Genomic DNA, 21,917 nt, shown 5'->3' on the forward strand with positions numbered 1-21,917 from the left:
AAGAGCTGGATTTGGCCATATACACCTCTGCCTCGATATAACTCTGTCCTTGGGAGCCAAAAAAATCTTACCGCGTTATAGGTGAAACCATGTTACATCAAACTTGTTTTGATCCACCGGAGTGCGCAGTCCCCCCTCCCCCCACAGAGCGCTGCTTTGCCGCATTATATCCGAATTTGTGTTTTATCGGGTCATGTTATATCGAGGTAGAGGTGTACCTATCCTACAGTCTTTCACCTATTTCTCTTCTACAGAATCCAGATCAGGCGGCGTCAAGCAGCTCATCATCATCATCATCTTCCCCTCAGTCAGACAGCAGCAGCAGCAGCAGCTCCAGTGACGGTAGCAGCAGCAGCAGCAGCAGCAGAGAGAGTAGCAGCAGCAGCAGCAGTAGCAGCAGGAACAGCAGCAGTAGCAGTAGTAGCAGCAGCAGTAGTAGTAGCAGCAGCAGCAGCAGCAGCAGTGATTCTAGCTTTGCACATGAGGTGAAATTTTGTCTTTGCCTGGGAATTAGACTGTGTAAGGGGCATTGTTGATCTTGCCTGTGCCTCTAGCCATTAACCCCAATGAGTCTTTGCTCCCCAGGAAATGCACTACAGGGCGATCTTTTTTATTTTTACAAGCTGAAAACCAGAAATGATTTCTTTCCTGTAAAAAATTGTGACAAAGATTTTTAAAGTTCCTTTCTTGACTAAATTTTTCAATTTTTTTTTTTTTTTGGAGTTTTCAGCAGTGAAAAACTTTCAAAGAAAAGTTTCCTTTTGGATGGCTAGAAATGAAAATATTTTCAATTTTTTAATGAAAACTCCAAAATTAAAATTTTTGGTGAAAATGTCCATGTCATTGATAAGGTATTTTCCATCAAAAACTGTTTTGACAGAAATTTTTCAACCAGCTCTACTGAAAAACACAACTTAGGCATGTGTCCTATATAATTTATATAGTCATCAAGAGGTATGAAAAAAACCCACCTATTCATTTAAATATTAAATCCTGGTCTTGCAATGCTTATTCTCAAGAGTAGAGCCACGGGAGTCATCAGTGTAAGTCCAGTGTAACAGAGACAAAATCTGGCCATGTGCACAGTAAAACTGATCCATTACTTTTAGAGAGAAACAAACATTTCCATAAGCACCAGTTAGCTCACTAACTGTTCACAATCCTTAGTGTGGTATTCTGAATCCATTCCAAGTAAATGTATCTTAATAATAATATACCAGCCTGGCCAATTCCATAGTGAAATATCCAAAGGATTCATAATATTGTATGAATACTGCAATTAATAAGAAACTCACAACTGTCATTCTGGCTCAAAGGAGTTGCTTCTGAATGAATATATTGCTATGGTAATATCCAATGTTCTAGAAATCTATTAAATATTAAAAATAATACACAAAATCTTAATAAGTCCATTGCCATGTCTTAAGTAAGTTGTGGATCTTGTGTCAAGACAACTGCATCTTTTTAAAATTCTTTATTCTACTGAAATAAAAAAGATTAACCCACCAAAACTTCCTCTGAAATAACAATCAGAGTCTGGAACTATGTTCATTCTCAACCAGCCCAGGGTCTGTACTGCTGTACGGCTATCAGTGCAGTACAAAATGAATCCAGCGGTCACCACTGGCTATACATGTGCATTTAAGCATTGCCATTTTTGTTTTGTTTTTCAGCCCAATTTCCTGGGAGACGTACTTCCACCTGGGCTCACCATTGTGGCTCGGGCAGTTAGGAGTGACAACAAAAATCAAGGTTACCAAGCCACTGCATATATTAACTCTGCTGCTGCCAAAGTCGATATGCAGCTGGTTGTGGTTCAGCTGGCTGAAACTAACTGGAAGGCGTGTGCTGATTCTGTAGTATTGCCTCTCAAAGCACAGGTAAAGATACAACTAGCTCATCAAGTTAGAGCATTAAAAGGCCCCCCGGTATCAAAAAACCAGATGGCTGTGCTGATTAGAGATGGTCAAACAAGGAAGACAAATTTTCCGCAAATATTTTTCATCAAAATATTGAATTTTTGAAAAAATTCAACCACTCTTTATAAGCCTTCTGAAAAACAGGAAAATAAATTTGTGAAAATTTTCAAAATTTGTTTGCAAAACATTTGTAGCTAAAGTATGAAAATTTGAAAATGTTTGACCAGCTCAAGTACCAATTTACAACAGCTGAGGATCTGGCTCATTCCTTTCTTTATACATGCATTTCAAATGACAGCCTCTTCAAATGTTGTATGCAGCACAGTTGTTATGTCGGTCCAAGGATATTAGAGAGACAAAGTGTTCCATCTTGCATTTGGCTCTGCTGCTCAGAGTACCTTTCCCAGAGTTGAAGAAGAGCTCTGTGTGGCTCAAAAGCTTCTCTTTCACACCAGCAGAATTGGTCCAATACAAATTTTTATCTCACCCACCTTGCCACTTCAAGGACATTTTGTTTCCTTCTTTCCATATAAGAGAGGTGCTGAAGTCTTGTTGGGTGTTCAGTTGATGCCTGAAAGCACAGGAATTAGGGCACTGTGTTTGCAGTTTCTATTTTCAAGCCTCTCTGTACAGCAATGCCCACGTGCCCCAGTTGTGGAAGCCTTCATTTGCAGAGCTATGTACATGTATAGTGATCTCCAGACTTCTGCATTTTGTGGCTGCAGTTTCAAGATTTCATCAGAATTGTCAGTAGTGAAAATTGTTTATCTTTGCAAAACCAGACATTTTTGTAAAAGTAAAATTTCTAAAGGAGCATGCCGTTTCTTTTTTAAATATACAGATTGATGATGAATTTGCAAAATGTAATGAATCTCAGCAAAATGTCACACTGCAGAATTCTAGGTCATGTTTCAGTGCAAGATTTTGAATGTTCAAAATGGGAACATTCAGCCTGGCCTACCACCCTTCCCGTTCATCCCCATATTCCTCCAAATGCAGCCAAAGCTCCTCCACAAGTATATTTAGTGAATGAGTTAGGAGCTTTGAAGACTTCACTGAAGTTTCATAAAGAGATTGTGTGTTTTGATATGACGACAGATTTTTTAATATGATTTAATTTCCAAAATTCTAATGACTTTTTCTCTTCCTCATGAAGGCCAGGTTCCGGTGGGGCAAGGAATGCCGGGACTATAGAATTGAAGCAAGAGCTTCCACAGGCCAAATTTCAAGGAATCCAGCCGTACAGGTGAAGGTGTCTTGGACAAAACTTCCATCCTGGATAAGGAGGACAACTATAACGTATGCAGTCTGCTACCTTGTCATTTGTTGTGTTGTTCTTGTTACATTGGTTGGTGTTATGAAAGTTCTGAGTATGTCACATCTTGTTTATCTCTAGAGCTATGGAATTTGTTCCTGGAATAGCATTCCTGATGGGCTTCTCAGAAGTGTATCAGAAAAATCCTTCTCAGGAGCTTGTAGTAAGAGCAGTTGCAACTTCACCACGGACAATTAATACAATCGTAAAGGCTCCCGGGGTATGTGGGCCTTTTGTTTGTTTGTTTTTCCAAATATACTTTCTAGTTGTATAGTTTGACTTTGGGTAATACATCTAGGCTAATTCTGAGAAAGGAAAAATGCAGAACCTGACCTCTTACATGAGCTACCGTAGATCTTGAATACACAGGCTTGACCCTGTAGTGTGCCATAAAGCACAGATAAAAACGTGATCAGCATTACTTGAAGTTCTTGGGAACTCAATGCTTTCATAATGAAAGAGCCACCAACTGCACAGAACCAACTGGGGGGAGGGATAGCTCAGTGGTTTGAGCATTGGCCTGCTAAACCCAGGCTTGTGAGTTCAATCCTTGAGGGGGGCCACTTAGGGATCTGGGGCAAAAATTGGTCCTGCTAGTGAAGGCAGGGGGCTGGACTCAATGACCTTTCTGGGTCCCTTCCAGTTCTAGGAGATTGGTATATCTCCAATTATTACCTTAACTCACTCTGGCCTGCAGAGTAATGCCCAAAGGGGAAGCCTTTAGCCAAATGCTTCATTTGTATGCAGAGGGTAGCATTGAAGCTGATATCGCCTCAGATATGCCCATCCTGCCCACACACTACTTGTTTTTATCCTGGACTCTCAGGAGTATGGGGTATGTGACTTACAAAGGATGCATTGAGGAAGACTATGGCTAGTGCTTAATCTTACTTGCACCTATATGCTGCCTGGTGCTGGAGTCCTACAGTCCAGTGCTTCTTGCAGTCCATTACTCACTGATCAAACCTTGGAACTCCCAAATGAAGCACTCCTCTGAACAAACAAGAAGGGCTATGTTTTGCCAGCAGCCTGCACAGATGTAGTCTGCAGACTCCTACTGATTAATTGGTCTTTGTCCACTAAATCCCTGTGCATCTTTATGAAAAATGTCCCCTGGTGGGTCTGGTGTAATTTAACAACAGCTTGGCTTTCCAGAAAGGAAGTGAGTGTGTTCTTAACCTATCCTTGTACTTCAATTTTCCAGGGGGTTTTCATATGTGATAATGAGGGAGTGGTGTATGACCTGTTTATCTAGATATATTTAATGTGTCTTTCACTATGGTATGCAAACTTAACCAAAATCACATCAAGCCAACTTCCATTCTGTAAGACTGCCAGCTAACACATACTCTTTAGTCTGCTGTACCTAGTTGCAGTGGGACAGGATAAGGCAGATAACTGTTTATTCAGCCACCCTGTGGTGTGGTGGTTTGGTTTTTCGTTTTAAGGAAGTCATTTAACAATACCGTAAACATCATCTGTGCATCTTAATTCTCTATGTCTTTAAATGGTCGAATCTCTGAAGAAAATGTACAAGTGATAAAATAAAAGGTTTCAGAGTAGCAGCCGTGTTAGTCTGTATCTGCAAGTACTCCTATTCTTTTTAATAAAATAAAAGATAATGAGCTCATAAAAATATATATGTTAGGTTTGGGTGCCCACAATGTCCTGGGAAGACTGTAATGATTCCAGTTATACAAATACATATTTAGGGAATTTTTAACAAGCGGGGTCTTTTTGCCTGTATGATTGACCAAATTGTATGACTAAACATATCCTAAAGCATTTTTTCATTGCTTCTTTTTCAGCTAACCCTTTACTATGAGGCTTTCCCACTTCCATTTGCTTTGCCTGTGAGCCCACCTCCAGCTTCTCAGGCTCAAGAAGTGACTGCTTGGAATTTCCTTCCAGAAATATCTTCACTGATAGCTAGAGAAGATCAATGTAAATGTTACTTCAGTACTGGTCTAGTCCCTGATAAATGAGCAATGGTTATTTAGAGTAGTCAAAATTTGGCCCCTCCAGGGACGCTGTCTCCTGTCAGCTTTGAGCTTGGTCTTTTCAAGCAGTGTTCTTCTGGGGAAACTTGGCAACCCTAACCTTTAGCCTTACCCCAACCACAGGAGATGCCTTCTCAGCAGTTGTTGGAAGGGGGGCGCAGGGAGTTCAGGTCTGTATGCATGGTTAGGAATTCATGGGTTTCACACAGAGATCCCAAGTGGCTACAAGCACTGTAAGCTCTGTCCTTTGTCGCTTCAAAGAGGCTGTCAATCCCCACCACCAGAGGGATGACTTGGTGGATATAGATAGGGCAGGGACATGAGTTTTCCAATCCTCTTTATTTTCCTTAGAAGGGAGACTTCGTGATTTTTAGTAGGACTGGGTCTGTCTAATTCTAATGATACTTATTACAAACAGTGGCAAAATTTGGAGAACTGCTACTAGTTTTTGTCATGGGTTCAGCTTTTAGCTTCTCGGGAATGTGACAGTAACAGTCTCTTTAAAATGAGACTATCACTAGATGGTTTGTTTTCAGCTGCTTATCAAAAAGGGTGATGGGCATACAACAGTATAATTCCACACTGATTGATCATTTTATGTTGCTGCCGTGACTTTCTTAAGTATGTGTACTTAGGCTGAGATTTTAAAAGCTGCCAAGAAGATTTGGCTGTCCAATTCCCATTGATTTTAATGGGAACTGGCCATTCAGACCTCTTGGGCAGCTTTCAAAATCTCCATGACAATCTCCAAAGCACAGTTGCATCTGCCATTTATTTTTATTGTTTTTTTCAGCCACGTGTGAAGTGAGGGAAGAAAACTTCAAAACATTTGACAGAGTGAAGTACAAATGTTCATTCAATAAAGACTGCAACCTGGTAGTAGCTCAAGACTGCACTGCTCACCCCAAATTCATCGTCCTGACAAGAAAAGTCAATTCACGCTCTTCCTCCAGGGAGGTGTACATCAATATTAGTTCATCGTAAGTGTAATCATTCTTGAGTCTCTATATAGAATTTTAGGAAGTTAGTTTACATTTTGTTGCATTGGAAAAAATGATGGGTACTTTTTAAATCATAATACCAGCAATCCTCTTCTGCCCTCCAGCCTCTCCCTTCAATTTCTCAGGTAATGCTTATCAACAGCCCCCATGCAGCTACCTCCTTGGGCTTCTCATTTCCTGGAAAGTGTTGAACCAGAGCACTAAACCCAACCAGTGTTGAACTTTGGGGGCTATTCAAAATTTGGATGCTGAAGCTGGGGCTGGGGCTGTGTTGGTAATTTACATCAATGTTCCCACAGTTAAACGCATTTGTTTTCTTCTTTCAAGGAGCATCAGACTCTCTCTTTCTCCATCTTCCTCTATCCTCGTGTCATACAATGATGAGCCAGTGTTAACGCGCAACAAAATGTTTCAAAATAAAAGAGGTACAGTGTGTTACTCACCTTTCCAGGAATTATTTAGAAATTAAATATTTACAGGAACATAGAATCATAGAATTGTAGGATTGGAAGGGTCCTCGAGCGGTCATCTGGTGTAGCCCCTGCACTCATGGCAGGACTAAATATTATCTAGGCCAAAATATTTGACAAGCTTAATGAGGACTTCGAGATGTAAAAAATAATTGTGTATCAATACTAAGAAAAACTATGCACCTGATACTCCTGTGACTTACTTTGGTTTTACATACATGACTTCAACTGCCACACTCTTAATTTTCACTAATAAGTGAATCAGGCCCATTATTATATTGATTTATATTGTGTGCCTGCCACTGTAAAGCATAAGAATTAATCCTCTCACTGAAATGTGAAGCATTTTGCATTCAAAGCTGCTTGAATATGTTGGTACTTTTTTATATGTAGGTGCAATGCCATGATAATGAACATCATAGAGGAAGCTAGATATTTAGGACCAGATCTTCAGCTGGTGTAAATCAGGCTAGCTCTGTTGACTAGACAGAAAAGTCAATGACCGCTATGTAGATCAAGAGAAGCAGCATTTTGCAAATAAAAAGAAAAAAACTTATTTCTGACCTCACCTCTCCACAAAAAATGTATTCAGATGGAAATAGTAAATAGTCATTGTAAATGAATATTAATGATTATACACATTATCCCTGAGATTAGATAATTTCTTTACTATTTCAAAAGTAGAGGAACCACCTGTAAATTGTTGTATCTTTTTACAGAAAACATTCAAATTTATAGAAATGAAACAACAGTTGTAGTAGAAGCTCCAGACCAAGGGCTGGCGAATGTGACTTTTGATGGCTCGACACTTAAGGTACATCTGAATCTGTTATATTACTAGCTTTCTTCTCTTTTACACCTTGGCATTGTAATGGGCCAACACATTAGCATCGACAGAAAAGATGTGCTATCTTTCTAGATTACTGTCGTTTCATGGATGAGAGGAAGGACCTGTGGTATTTGTGGAAATAATGATGGACAAAAGCAAAATGAACTCCTCATGCCCAATCATAGGCTGGCACACAGCTGCTCAGCTTTTGTCCATTCATGGGTACTGGTAGAAGAAACCTGCGCCGAAGGTCAGTAGTAGATTTGAAAACAATTTCTACTTAGAGAAAATGTCATTTTTATTTTATTTTCCCCCTAAAAATACAAAAAAGAAAAAAGAAACATATACCTGTAAATAAAAAGGACCACTGTTGTCATTCATTTTCTGGTTATATAACTAATCGTTAGTTAGAACTCTCCCAATGAATCTGAAGTGTTGAATACTTTGTACTTTTTCTCACATTCAGTTTACTACTAGAGGCTTGATTCTTCCATGTTTACTCATACTTGAGTAGTTCCTTAATCCATGATTGGTAAAATCAGACCCAGTCTTGCTCTCAACACTGATTTGCTTCAGAGCAGGAGCATGCACTAAATCAGCTCGCTCTCTGTAGACTTAATTTAATCAAACAAACGACATATGTTATAAACAGCACACAGAGAATTTTAGTACATTGGGCCAGATCCTCAGCTGGGGTAAACTGGCATAGCACCATTGACTTCAATTCCATTTTACCCCATCAGAGGATCTGGATAGAAAGGGTGGGGGAGGGGACGAGTTGGGAAATACTCTTACTGTATAAGTGTGTCTCCTTGCATATACTTATAATACTACTACACTCCCTCCAACAGTGCGGTATTTTCATTTACTTTGGGTCTGTAAAGAGTCTCAATAGAGTCAAATGGGCTTTTACCATTGATTTTAGTGGCAGCAAGATCATACCCACAAGCACATCAGGAAACAAGATGGCATGTGGGATCCTGTGAATGTTAATGATCTTTTTAGTGCTGATAATTGTAGCATTATAAAAATCATCCAATACAACAGTTGGTCTTGATATCATTATGTAAATGCTGCCATTACTTATGCACTCACAAACAACTGACATGTTTCCTAATGTAATTCAGCAGTCCCTGTTCTTACACAGCACCTATTATTAATAGCTTTCAGACCCAAGAGGTACTATTTCTAAAAGAGTGGACTATAGGATTTCGTTTGGGCCATACTGTGCCATCAGTTTTTAAACACAACTCCCCTTTCAAAAAATCAGTTTTCCCCACTAACTATGGTCCTGATCTTGCCACCTTTACTGTTGTGAAAATGGATCATTGGGGAGTTGTACTTAAAAGCTGAGGAGAAAATATGGACTTCCCTTATTGTAAGGAAAGATTAGAGCCTCTGTATTCCTTAGGGTTTGACTACTTTTTCTTTTTCCTCTTAGGGTGTAAACTGCAACGCCGCTATGTGAAACTGAAGGGACATCCTGTTATTGATGGAAAGGAATCTACATGTTACTCTGTTGACAAGATACTGCAGTGTATGAGAGCCTGTACTCCAACTGAGAGAACCTCAGTTAAAGTTGGCTTCTCCTGTTTCCCAAAAGGTAGGATTTTTTTTGTTTTACTTTCTTTGTCACATACCAGAGGAGCTCTGTCAGATCAGTTAATCAAGATATAGCACAGCACCACACAGAGCCCCTACTAGCCCACCTGGCTTTCAGAGCTGCTATTTCCTAACCCCATTAATATTTTACATAAACAATTACAATCCTGGGTAGCTAGAAGCCAATGTGGATTATTTGGCAGATGGTATTGTCTGAAAAAAATCTTAGGGATGGTAAAAGGGGCAGCAGTGACCAATAAAAATGTGTCATGCCTTCCAGATGTTTCACTGGGTTGTGATAAGCAACAAAAAGTCCTTTAAGTCACATTGCAATCTGCTATTTCATGTAGACCAAGATGAGAAAAGCAACTGAAAGTCAGTCACTTAATGTGACATGACTGCAGTGTGATTAGGCTGCCATGCTCTGCCCATGTGCAATGCATCAGCAAAAAACATATTGCTTAGGTGTTCTCCAGATTATTTCAGAAAACAGCTTGGTTTTGAAGGTATTTAACTCTCAGACACATCAGATTTTTAAAAAGCATGGACCTGATTCTGTTTTCACTTATATCAGTTTGACACTAGTGCAACTCCGTTGTCTCAATTCATGCAAGTGTGAAAGGAGAATCAGGCCTCATGTCTACAGAGTTTCTTCTTTTCTGGTGCATTACTTCCAAATCCTTAAATATACAGGAATTGATCACACAACTCACATGGACCATAGCAGTAAACAGTTCTGCCACCTACCAGTACAGCTCTGTTCCACATGTTAACCTTCTGGGCCAGCGCCTCAGCTGGTGTAAACTGACATAGCTCCATAGAACTCAGTTTACACCAGAAGAAGAACCTAGTATTCTCTGACTGATTTTAAACAGTGTTCCTAAAGATCATCATGCTTTGCTCATATTATTACAATTCCCAATGTGCCAAAGCAGTTCACAAAAACATTGGGTATATATCTCTTCAGTAGGCAGCCCAGCTCACACAACCAATAAGAAAAGTAACACAGTGAGATTACTAATAGCATACTGACAGTACCATGTGATGTGACTAGATGAATCCTTTTAAGAAAAGAAAAGACACCCTCAACGCCAAGCTATCTCTAAAATCTTGTCATATCCATGTTTCACAGATTTTTTTTTGTGTCCATGTTCCATATCTGTGAAGTGTCATCACCCTAGGCCACTCACTGCTTCCGATTACTAGACTATAATAAACTTGTCTCATTCTCACACAAAATGAAAAGAAGATCAGCCAAATCAGTCATCATAGTCACTGATGCTTGCACAGCAGCTGCAGGTTTCTCTGGTTCATTTACTGAATCTCAGACACAGGAGCCCACTACCATCTCTGCTTCTTGCTCTTTTATCAAGGGTTTTATTATTATTATTTATGATTTTCCTGAGGAGGAAGAAGGTAGAGGATGCCATTGGTGTTCTTCAGTAACATGATTGCTTTTCCTCAGGCTGGGAATCAACAGCATTACAATGGAACGCTTTAAGAGATGTCCTCTTTTTGTTTTTGTTTGATGGGCCAGATAAGTAGCAGCAGAAGCAGAGGTGGTAACATAATTCTATCTCCCAGGTTCATAAAATGACCTCCTATATATGAGGGCAAAATTCTTCTCTCAGCTCCACACAGGGAGAACTCAGCCCTGATACTCTGCTCCTCACAAAGTGGGAGCCTACATCACTGACAGCAATGGGAGGCCAACACATGTAGGGTGAGCATAATATCAGGGAAGTTACTGCTGTGCAGAACTGAGGGGAAAATTTCCCCCTTTTGCCCTAGAAATCTGTGGCCAAATCCTGCAGTTTATACTTCAGGCAAGTTTGCCTGATGGACCAGATCCTACAAATTCTTACTCACTTGCATCGTAGTTACTCAGGTATGCAGTTCCATTGATGCCACTGAGACTGTTTGCAGAAGTAAGGACTACTTATGCAGCTAAAGGTTGCAAAAATTTAGAAGACCAAGGCATGAGAAAAAGCAAAAGCAAATCAAAACCAAACTCTTTAGGGTTTCTCATTTTCTAGCTTTAAAATATTAAATATTTAATAACAAACAGCTCAAGCATCATGCTAGGATATGTTATGTAGTTCATTATACAAAACCTGTATGTCAAGTTGGTCAGAGTGGTGTAATTCTACCAAATTGTGCATTAACATTTCATTCATTGAGTATGGATGACTGATACAGCCAAAACCCATACAAACAGTTCCGGATTTTCTCTTGGTATAATATAGTATGTTGTAAATATATTGCCCATATGTCTGACAAAACAACTAGAGATAAAATTATGGAAGCTTGGCACATTCTACTTAGGCAAACAACCTAAATGCGAGTTCTAATATTCTTCCATATGCAATGTTAAACCTCCAACCAGCTCAGAATGTTTATTGGGAGGATGAATATTATTATTCCATTTAGATTATTTCAGCAGTAGGGAGTTATGATATAATAAAGCTGCTGTTGATAAAGCAACCTGGTAAGGTTAATACTGAAACTGACATTGCTCTGCCAGTTTGGAGAATATATGGAAAACTTTAATTAGAAGTTTATGAACCTCTGAAAATTCTCTAAAGGGCTTATCCTTCAGAATGAACTTAAACAGAGAGCGGAAATACCCTCCCACCCACTCCACCCCCATAGGCAGCGATAACATGAAAAGAGATGGCTGATGTACAGAGTGCTCCTATTTAAAGGGCGGTCACATCCAGCACTTCTACAAGCTCCTGCTTTCTATATTTGTGCATCATGAAATTCAATTCATTTTGTTTTCGGGAGGTATTATAGTAATTAAACCACAGATGAAAATCCTGCTCCGAGTCAATAGGTCAGTCAGAGGTCAATGGCGGAGGCAGGATTGGACCCATATTCTTTGTCTGGTGAAAGAGTTGGCAGCCATCAAAATAATATTGCCTTGGAATATTTTCAAGTGTTAATTTGCTTGATGTTGGTTAATGTGACTTTGCTTTTCTGACAGATTCTGCTGTGAGCCTGTCTGACTGGCATAGGAGCAGTGACAGGAAACATGCAGCCGAGGACATCGTGGAGTCTGTGGATGCTGACATTGACTGTTCCTGCACTGACGATTGTAGTTCATCTTAATGCTTTAGCAATTTGCTATAGACGTACTCACCCAAATGATTGAATAGCTGGACAGCTGCAAGGGGAATGCAATAGCTGCAGCAAAATATTAAAAAAAAATGCTTTAAAAATAGGTAAGCCTAATGCATTACGTACAAAGTCAAATGCATTATGTACAATATGCGCTGCTTAATAAATGTGTTGCTCATTAAATAAGTATCCAGATCTCTTTTTCCTCCCTCCTTCTTATCAACAAAGCAATCAAGCCAAGTATAATATTCTGGATCCTTTTATCTGGAATATAATTACACTGGTCCTCTCTCTTAAAATTATGTTCACTGGGTGATGAGAGGAAAACATGATTATGGCTATCTCTAACATTCTATTATATAAAGGATTTTGTAATTTAGCATACTAAAGATACAGTACACAATTGTTTTCATTTATGTTTTCTAGTAAAAGGGAAAATCCGGTTCTTCAAAACTGTTCTGTAAAAAAAAATTTCACTCCCAGCAAGAGCATTAGCTTTAGTATACAGTACAAAAGAATGACTTGAACTGCTAGGCTCCCACAGTAGCTTTCCAGAGAGCCAATGTGTGTGACACAGTCCCCATTTTGATTTAAATTTAAAAGGGTGTGAGGTTAGTTCATAGGCTACCAGAGTAAAAAGGAACTTTTTCCGTTGATCATTTTCTATGGTACATCCATGAAATTCGTGCTTATAAACACTTTTTAGGAAACTATTAGTAAAACACCGAGTAAAATTACAAAAAGAATGACAGAAAAATATGATACAAATGACAACAATACCCATACATCACATATCTAAAATAAAGGCCAATCGTAAGGGCCAGATTCTGTCTGGCAGGTGGTTAGTCATAACCAAAGAATTTGTTCAGACAACTATTTAATGTTGATCCTCAATTTTCCCATCAACTCCATTCAGTCTAGGAACAATAACATCAGTTCTCCTGCTACATTTTTATTTGTGATAGTGTTCAGAAGATGTTCCCTATCCTTCCTTGAAGAACCTCTGCCTCAGTCCAAATCCATGTTACTTGCTAGTTCCTCAGTAGAGTTACACTGCAAAAGGATAGACGAAGCATCTTACACTCCTCCTCCCATTAAAATGGCAAAGTACAGGCTGAGCTACTGTCAGCTCCTCCATTGGGCCTGGGCCACTTCCCACTGTCATTTGTGGCAGCTTTGCCCTCACTTTAATGTGCTCACTACTGGGCCCACTGTCTCTAATTCCAAATTTTCTTGCCTCTTAAGCTACCTGTTTATGAAAGGGCAACTTTCCTCCAGTAAACCAGTTCAAATAAAACAAAGATAGTGAAGAGAAATGTTAACAGGAGCATTAATGCTTAAAAGGCATTTGATAAAAACCAAATACTCTTTACCATTACGAATTAATTCTATTTTTAATAGACCATGCCCTCTACATACAGATACCACAGTAATCAGCACTGATCAAACTGGTACCTGCAGTATCAAAAAAATATAAGCCCCTGTTACATCAGCTAAAAGAGAACTCCTTCCCCTGGAAGTAAGACACAGGGTGTTTATAAACAGTGGAACCAACCTCAAGAGAGGAAACTCAATCACATATACTAAGCCAGTGTATTACATAATGGCAACACAGTAATGCCATAAATCACGGCAAATGCAGAGAGTGTGATGTTCCTGTCTCAGGGGTGGCAGCCTCAGATCTACAAATGTAACAAAGAGAAGACAGTAAAAATGCATTTCCCTGTGTATAGCACCTGCTTAAATAAAATTTATCAAATTAGGCAGACTATACTGTACTGCCTGAAACGATAAATGCACATCCTCAGTGATGGAGGGCGGAGCCTTGAGTATTCAATGCTCAACCCTAGTAACAGTAACTGCAGGCCAGTCACCTGACTTAAGGTCAGGCTGCTAGTGATGAGTAGAAGGGAGCCTGAAGCGCAGAAACAGGAAGACCATGCTGCTACTTTAAACTTTTTTTGTTAACCTTCTTCTGCACTCAGGTGCACTAAAATGAGTCCCACCGCCTTCAGTGGGAATTGGCCCCAAGCATCTGAGGACAGACGTTAGCTCAGCAGCTTGTGACAGGCAACACGTATCATTGTTTCACGTTCTCGTGGCTCAGTGCTGCAGCTGCCATGCTGTAGCTGGTTTATTTCCAGGCCATTGAAATCAGTGGACAGTATTCTACATGTAGGTCCATTCAGAAGCAATACTGGCACATTCTAAATGGCTGTAAGCTAGAATGCTCTGCAGCACTTAAGCAGCTGATGAAAGGAAAGGTGATATCTGGGAGGTGTATGTGCTGGGAGCACAAGATGATGCTGGAGCAGATGTTCATTTCTGCTAAGGAAGTGCACAGAGGGGCAACCATTCACACTTTCTCAAGTAAGGCTTTGCTCAGACTGCAGCTTCGCCCAGATGGGGAAGCCGTAGCTAGTGAAACGAGTGCATGCCTGCTTCTCTCTGTTCCATTCAGGACAGAGGTTAGCCACAGCTCATATTATTTCCATTTTTAAGGCACAGCTTTTATTTCTGTCTGTTGTTCTGGAGGTGGTGGTGCTCATTCATTAGTGCCCCCATACGGAGGCAGCTGAATATCTTTAAAAGACAGAACGAAGCCACTGATGCTGCAGCTGTGAAATCCAAATATAATGAAAGCTTGTAAAGCTCTGGGTTGGAATTGGGGGGGAGGGAGGAGCCTGGGAGAACAAACTCATCTTACCAAAGGAATTAAGAGCAATATTAGATTTGTAAGTGTCAAAAGGCCAATGCGCCATGTGCTAATATACCGCAGCGATATTTCAGACCTATTTCAGAGGCTGGCTGAAGTTTGGATTTAAAGCTCATTTGGAATTCAGTCCTGCCCTATGCTATAAAGCAATTCTAACATTACAATTATCTACTGAGTAGTAAAATGTATATTTAACAGGCAAGGCTTTTATGTACTCTACCTTTCTTCACTGTTGCTTCTCAGCTGCTATGAATTGGTTAAGTTTTGTTCTGTATTGTAGCAAGCTATGCAAATGGCCTTTCACTTACGCCCCGTATGATGTTTTGGAGCACACCCAGACCAGTAAGGGATAAGGTTGCCAAGCCTCCAGAATTGTCCTGGAGTCTCCAGGAAGTAAGGATTAGTCTTTAATTAAAGATAATGTCATGTGAAAAATCCTCCAGGAATATGTTCAACCAAAATTGGCAACCCTACTAAGGGGATCTGTCACCACCTGCCCTGGAGCCTGGGGGTACCAGTGCAACTGCAGCTCAGATCCCTAACACCAGTAACTGTTCACAAGTGCAAAGTCACTCTGGTCGGGGCAGCTCTAGTTTTTTTGCTGCCCCAAGCACGGCACTCAGGCAGCTTTTGGCGGCGCACCTGCAGGAGGTTCCCGGTCCCGCGGATTTGGCAGCACGCCTGCGGGAGGTTCATGGTCCCGCGGATTTGGCGGCATGCCTGCAGGAGGTCCGACGGTCCTGTGGCTTCAACGTACCCGCTGCTGAATCTGCGGGACCGGCGGCCCTCCCACAGATATGCCGCCGAAGGCTGCCTGACTGCCGCCCTCGCAGGGACGGGTAGGGCACCCCCCCGCGGCTTGCCGCCCCAGGCACACACTTGGAGCACTGGTGCCTGGAGCCATCACTGCTCTGGTGTCCAGCAGCCTAGTTACTCCTTGCAGGGTGAGTCAACAGCCCTGCCAAAGTCCCCCCAAATCCATCTTTCTTGAGTTCGTAAGTACCAGAAACTCTAACTTCTCCCCTCTGGTTCAGCCCTCCCAAAGGTGTGAATCCAGCCCCTCACCCCGCACCCCCTACGTTATCAGGTCTCTTTGATGCACACACTCCACACAGTTTGCACCACAGAGACCTGCTTAGGGTAAAAATAAACAAAAGGTTTATTTAATAGTAAAACCACAGATTCAAAGATGAAATAGTAAGAGGTAGCAAACATATGAGTTACCCAGTAAATAAACACAAACATAACCTCAGGCTTTAACTTCCACATTAAATAAAATCCCTTTTCTAATACAAGTTGCCTTTGAACTGTTTCCCAGCATACTGTTTCCCTACAGCCTGTCCCTCAGTTTCACTTAAACCCCTTCCATTTTAAAAGTGTTTGGGGTGAGTGGGTGTGTGCGGGGGGTGTTCTTTAGTCAGTATAGGTATTCAGAGAAGAGAAAATGCTCGCCTGCCTTCGTTTTTGAAGACTGGGGTCGTCATTTCAGTTTCAAGCAGGTCCCATGGTGGTTCCTCATTGATTTTTCCTGGGCTGGACAATGGGTTGGTGCTTGAAGGCAGTCTTGTCTGGTTCAGAGGTAGCCCCCATTCTCACCTGATTCTGTCACCATGCTGTTGTGAGGTGGTGCTGAGGTCAGTTCCAATTTTCTATACATACATACAGTCATAACCCCAAAAGCCATAAACATATCTCAAAATGACTGTTCAGTTCAGTGCATTACAAGCTTTCATAAAAGATCTCACTCGGTATTCTCTTCCAGTAAAATAACAGTATATGCAATCAATTGGCTGAACTTCTCATTGTGGCGGAAGTTAACCCTTCTCTTCTCTCCTTGGGATGTCTGTGCAACCCACACACCTCCTGGGTGTGGTGTTCTGTAGTGGCACCGAGACCACTTAGAGAGGGAAATTAATGAGTCTGCTCTACAGCCTTAGCTAAGAGCCAGCTGGCTTTTAGCTCCTGCAGTAGAGGCTCATGCACTAAGCTCCAGAGGTCCCAGGTTTGCTCCTGCCCGCCGATGACCAGGGTCTGTCAGCATTACATCTACACCCTGATTATCACAGTCTCCCCCCTGAGTTTGATACTGGTGTTTTGGCCATTGGCCATGACGTAAGAGTTATTTCTGCCTAGGAGCTCCAGCAGCTCCCTAAAAGTGGTGGGCCGCCGACACCCAAAACCAAGGTCCTGCCCCACCACTCTGTCCCTTCCCCTGAGGCCTCACCTCCACTGCACCTCCCCTCCCCTGAGTCCCTGCCCTTCCGCTGCCTCTTCCCCCCAAGGCCCCACTCCAGTGGTGGATTATCCACTGGGCCCACAGTGTCCATGCCCAGGGACGCCGGCCAATTGGTGGGAACTGGGAAAATGGGCTCTCCCACCCCCAGTGTAAATCCACTGTGGGGTGGCAGGGAAATCCCCAGTGGCACCTCCCTCCCCCTGGTCCCCAGAAGTGCCAGACTGCCAGGGAAGCCCCCAGCACACACACACACATACACACACACCGCGCCTGACCTCAGCATGGGACATTAGGGGAAGCCCCAGCAGCAGCACCTGCCCCCAGTTCCCAGAAGCGCCAGACAGGCAGGACAACCCTGGTGCGGGGCAGCAGGGGAAACCCCAGTGCCCCTACCAGCAGCAGAAGCTGTGGGATGGGGAAAGACACAGCCCCTCCCTCCTCCGCAGCAGATTCGGTAGGGTGGCAGGGGACGCTCCCATGGCAGAAGTGCCGGGAGCAGACGGGCAGGTGGGGCAGGTGAAGCCCCGATGATCCAGCCCTGGTTCCCCGCAGAAGTGCAAGGGGTGGCAGGGAAGACCCAGCACCCAGACTCCCCTGCTGCAGGCCTGGGACTGGAGGAGCTCTCACTCCCTGCTGCAGGCCTGGGACTGGAGGAGCTCTCACTCCCTGCTGCAGGCCTGGGACCATGGAACTGGGACAAAGCTTCTCCAGTCTGGGGGCCACAGTGGTGGAAGGGGAAGAAAGGTGCAAACAGGATGGGGGCTTTAGTGGGTGGTGGAATGGGGGGGGCCATGGATGGAAAAGGGGCAGGCCTGGGGAAGGGGCAGAAAGGGGTGGGGCTGCAGGCGGGCCGCAGGTGGAGGGGACAGAACAGGGGGGATTGCAAAGTGGAATAGGTGGGGCGGGGGCACCTTAATCCATTCTCCCAGCCCCCTTTTTTCCCCAGTCCTATCCCCTACTTCTCCACTGTCTCTTCCCCAGCCCCCCCTGCCCCCCCCTTTGCCCTGTCTCCTGTGTGCACTCGTACAAGAAACAGGTAGAACTAGGACCCAAGAGGTGGCAGCCAACTGCTGAGGTGGTAACCCGGAGCAGCTGCTCTGTCCTGCTCCCCACCCCACTGGGCTGCCTGGCTGCAGGGCTTGCGCTGCTTGACCTGCCAGCAGAGGGGAGAGGCACAGAGTGGGAAGGACCGAGCCGCCCCACACACACACACACAGTTGCCAACTTTCATGTGGTAAATAAGCACCCTTTCCCAATAAACCAAAAATCAAACTAATCCCATTTCAAAACAAGGCCAAAACAAGCCAATCCCTAAGAACCCCAATGCTCTAAGTGACTAGATTCCCCCCGGCGTGCAGTCTGGGACTGTGGTGGGCCTGCTGGGCACCCCTGACTCTCGCCCCCACCTTGCCCTTGTTTGCCCCTTGCCTCTGCTTGCCGGGAGCTGATCAAAAAAAATAAGCAACAAACTACAACACGCTACAAGCCAAAAACTAGCCAACAAGCAACTCACAAGCCAATTAAGCCAAAAACAAGCCTGATTTCTGCATTTTTTTCCCACGGGTTTGGCATGTCTGTCCCCTCCCCCCCAAAGATTGAGCAAAACAAGCCCTGCAGGGCAGTTCAGCACTGACAAAAAGCTGGGGGGAGGGGAGTGGAGTGGCATATACCCTGCATGCCTCCCCCAGGCCTCACCTCTGTTTGGGGGAGCAAGACCCTCCCTGTACCTCCTCAAACTACGCCCGTGTCTTCAAATGCACCCACGCATGTGTTTAGAAGGCTGAAATTCAGAGACGCGCACATACAGAGGTGGGGGAAGTGGTGCCAGTGTAAATGCAAGTTAAATAAGTTTCACTTACTACTGTAAACTGCATTAATTAATTTATTGAACTGCCCCTTGCTGATTTAAATTGGTTGTGACATTTTAATTAATCTCAGTCTGCAATATCATGGTTTTTAAGTTAAGTAAAGGTGTGTTAATTTTAAACTAAATTTATATTAGATGCATATTGTTTATAATTGGTACTTTCGATTTAGACACATTGCATAGATTAGCTCAGGTTTATTCCTTGAGGATCCCAAGGCATGCATGGTACAAGGTCCAACCAGATGCAGGTACCCCCAAGATTAATTTCCTTTACTAGTACTGTAAAGGGACTGCAGCAGAGGGGTGGCTAGAGGATTCCCATTTAGCCAATATCACCACTGGGATACTCAGGATCTCCTTTACTGTCAACATCAGGCACCCAGGTGAGTGTTGCCTGCTCCTCAGTAATCCAGGGGGAAGGGGGAGGTTACACAAGATAGCATGAATTTGTCAGCACTTTTATCACACAGCCCCACCCACATTGCTTTACTGCTGTGCCTAGTTTCTGGGTTGCCGGCGGACCCTGTCCCACAGCATTTCCTAGCTGTGGCAGTATCTCACTGCTCCTAGCAGGGGCCATGGCTCAGCATTCATGTTACATTCCCCATCAGTGCCCGGCCAGGGCCAAGGAAGTTAATGATCCAACAAGTGGACTAAATTTGGTGATGAATCCTAAGGCACGTTGCACATACACTAAGAAGAGCCTGCTCCTAGCAGATTCTGGACCACAGCACCTTTTCACTGTGCCACAGCCACACACACCCCCGACTCAGTTTCCCAGGTAAGGGTAGATAGCAATTTTGCTCCCTCACTCACTGAGTTTGGCCCTCATAGGCTTCTACCTGAGACCTCAGAGTTTAACCCGTTTACTTAATTACAGAAAATAACACAAGAAAAACATCCCACATTCCAACACCCAGAAAAACCTTTAGTGGCCATAATGCTGAAGACTACAGGCAGAGCAATGGCATCCATCGTACCCACATTGCCCCTGATCAGGCACATCCTTATGTCCTTCCTCCTGGGTCCCATGGGCATGACTTGACTGTTTAAGCTGCCTGTTTGTTCTGGGCAACAAGCTTCTATTGCTCCAGCTCTGCCTCCACTTTCCTGATCCCTGGCCTCCAGTTTCTTCCGCCTCTCCTTCACAAGCAGCCTTTCCACTCCAGCCTCCACGGGTCTAGACCTTTCACCATCACTGCTACCTCTGCTGGATCATCTGGGGAACCATCTGCTTGGTCTCTATGCCCTGTATGAGAAAAAGGGACTTCTCTGGACCCTCTGCTGCTCTTCATGGCATGTAAGTGCAGCAAGGTCACCAGCTCTGATTTCTGCTGATCGACTGACAGCCCTCGCTATTCACACAGTTCTTCTGCTTCTTCGTGAGTTTCTTTGTTCATCTGCCTTTTCTGCTGCTTTATTCATCATATACTGACTTTTGTTCTAGTCCCTTTACCCATAATAAACAAATGGAAAATATAAAAGCTGTAACCTTGTACTTTGCTCCCTCACTTTTGAATCTGTTACAGTTTGTTTAGCAAGGTGTTTGGCGCCTGAATCTCGGTTCGCTGATTTTTTGGGGTGCAGCAGCTGTAACGAGTATACCACTGACATTTTGGGGCCCACCAAGACCACTGAGGGGGTCTCACCCCTCTATTCTTTACTTTCATTTGCACTTGTGTAATGAAACGAGAGCTGGAAGAATGACATCGGCCTGAGAGTATGTGAAGTGCTGACAACTAACCCTGGCTCTAACACTGACTTGCAGTGTGGCCTTCTGCAAGTCTGGTAGTCTTTCGGCCTCATTTTCTCCATCTGTGGATAACAATACCTACCTGCTGCATGGAGTTCATAATACTGAGATATTAATATTTATTCTTGTACACGTTACACAATTTAGTCCACGATGATAGAAATTAAGGTATTTTTCCAATAGGTCTCATAAAATAAGAAAAGGGTATTTTCAGGATTCAACACATTTTAAAACAACTAGACATTTGGAGAAATCAAAACAGCATGTTTGATTTGCTTGTGTTCAGTTTTGATTAAAACTCACCTAGTTGTAATGTCTAAATTATTTAGATCATTAAATTAAAGTGAAAGAGGGAAAAGGTTGATCTGAACAGATTCTTTTCATTCCTGAACAAAGGTGATAAACAGTTTGGTCCAATCAGATGCTTCTATTAGGTTCCTGTTGATTCATTAGTTTGAAAGGACAACGGGTGTCATTTTGAGAAAGTATGATATTGTACTGCAGCCAGCGACAAGGGATCCAGGATGACAGGCGAGGAAGAAATACACCTCTACCCCGATATAACGCTGTCCTCAGGAGCCAAAAAATCTTACCGCGTTATAGGTGAAACTGCATTATATCAAACTTGCTTTGATCCGGTGGAGTGCACAGCCCCGCCTCGCTGGAGCGGTGCTTTACCGAGTTATATGCAAATTCGTGTTATACCGGGTCGCGTTATATCGCGGTAGAGGTGTAGTTAAGATCAAGTTGCTGCTGGAAATTAAATGCCTACACTTCATAATAACACCTTTAAAAAATGAGTGACATCGCAGCCCCATTGTAGTCAATGACAAAACTCCCATTTACCTTAATGGGGGCCAGGATTTCACTCAATGTTTGAATAAGTGGTTAGTAAGTAAACTAAAAAAACAAATGTGCTATGTGTAACTAAAGTGCAACTTATGAATAAGAGACCAGGGGACTCCACACAGTGGAGGGCTTGGTGCTAAAACAGGAGACAGGGCTCAATGTTGAAGAAGGGAACAACTTTTCACATTGAACTTTCAAGTCTCTCACGCCATCTACTGACTCTTTTGATTATTAACAATA

The 21,917-nt window shown here is 42.9% G+C and overlaps 1 protein-coding gene across 2 annotated transcripts in view; it reads left to right on the forward strand.

Annotated features, from left to right (window-relative positions):
• Positions 1-12,439, forward strand: part of LOC120370896 (vitellogenin-1-like) — a 44,938-nt gene extending 32,499 nt beyond the window's left edge. For both annotated transcript variants that reach the window (XM_039486202.1, XM_039486204.1), the window contains 11 exons: positions 255-485; positions 1,674-1,880; positions 3,076-3,218; positions 3,316-3,454; positions 5,043-5,178; positions 6,028-6,214; positions 6,563-6,660; positions 7,425-7,519; positions 7,625-7,784; positions 8,976-9,137; positions 12,123-12,439. In XM_039486202.1, coding sequence (XP_039342136.1) covers positions 255-485; positions 1,674-1,880; positions 3,076-3,218; positions 3,316-3,454; positions 5,043-5,178; positions 6,028-6,214; positions 6,563-6,660; positions 7,425-7,519; positions 7,625-7,784; positions 8,976-9,137; positions 12,123-12,247 — 1,683 coding nt within the window. In that variant the 3' untranslated portion in view covers positions 12,248-12,439. The remainder of the gene's footprint in view (positions 1-254; positions 486-1,673; positions 1,881-3,075; positions 3,219-3,315; positions 3,455-5,042; positions 5,179-6,027; positions 6,215-6,562; positions 6,661-7,424; positions 7,520-7,624; positions 7,785-8,975; positions 9,138-12,122) is intronic.
• Positions 12,440-21,917: the final 9,478 nt, after the last annotated feature.

The sequence above is a fragment of the Mauremys reevesii genome, linkage group 8, assembly GCF_016161935.1.
Source record: "Mauremys reevesii isolate NIE-2019 linkage group 8, ASM1616193v1, whole genome shotgun sequence".
Taxonomy (NCBI): Eukaryota; Metazoa; Chordata; order Testudines; family Geoemydidae; genus Mauremys; species Mauremys reevesii.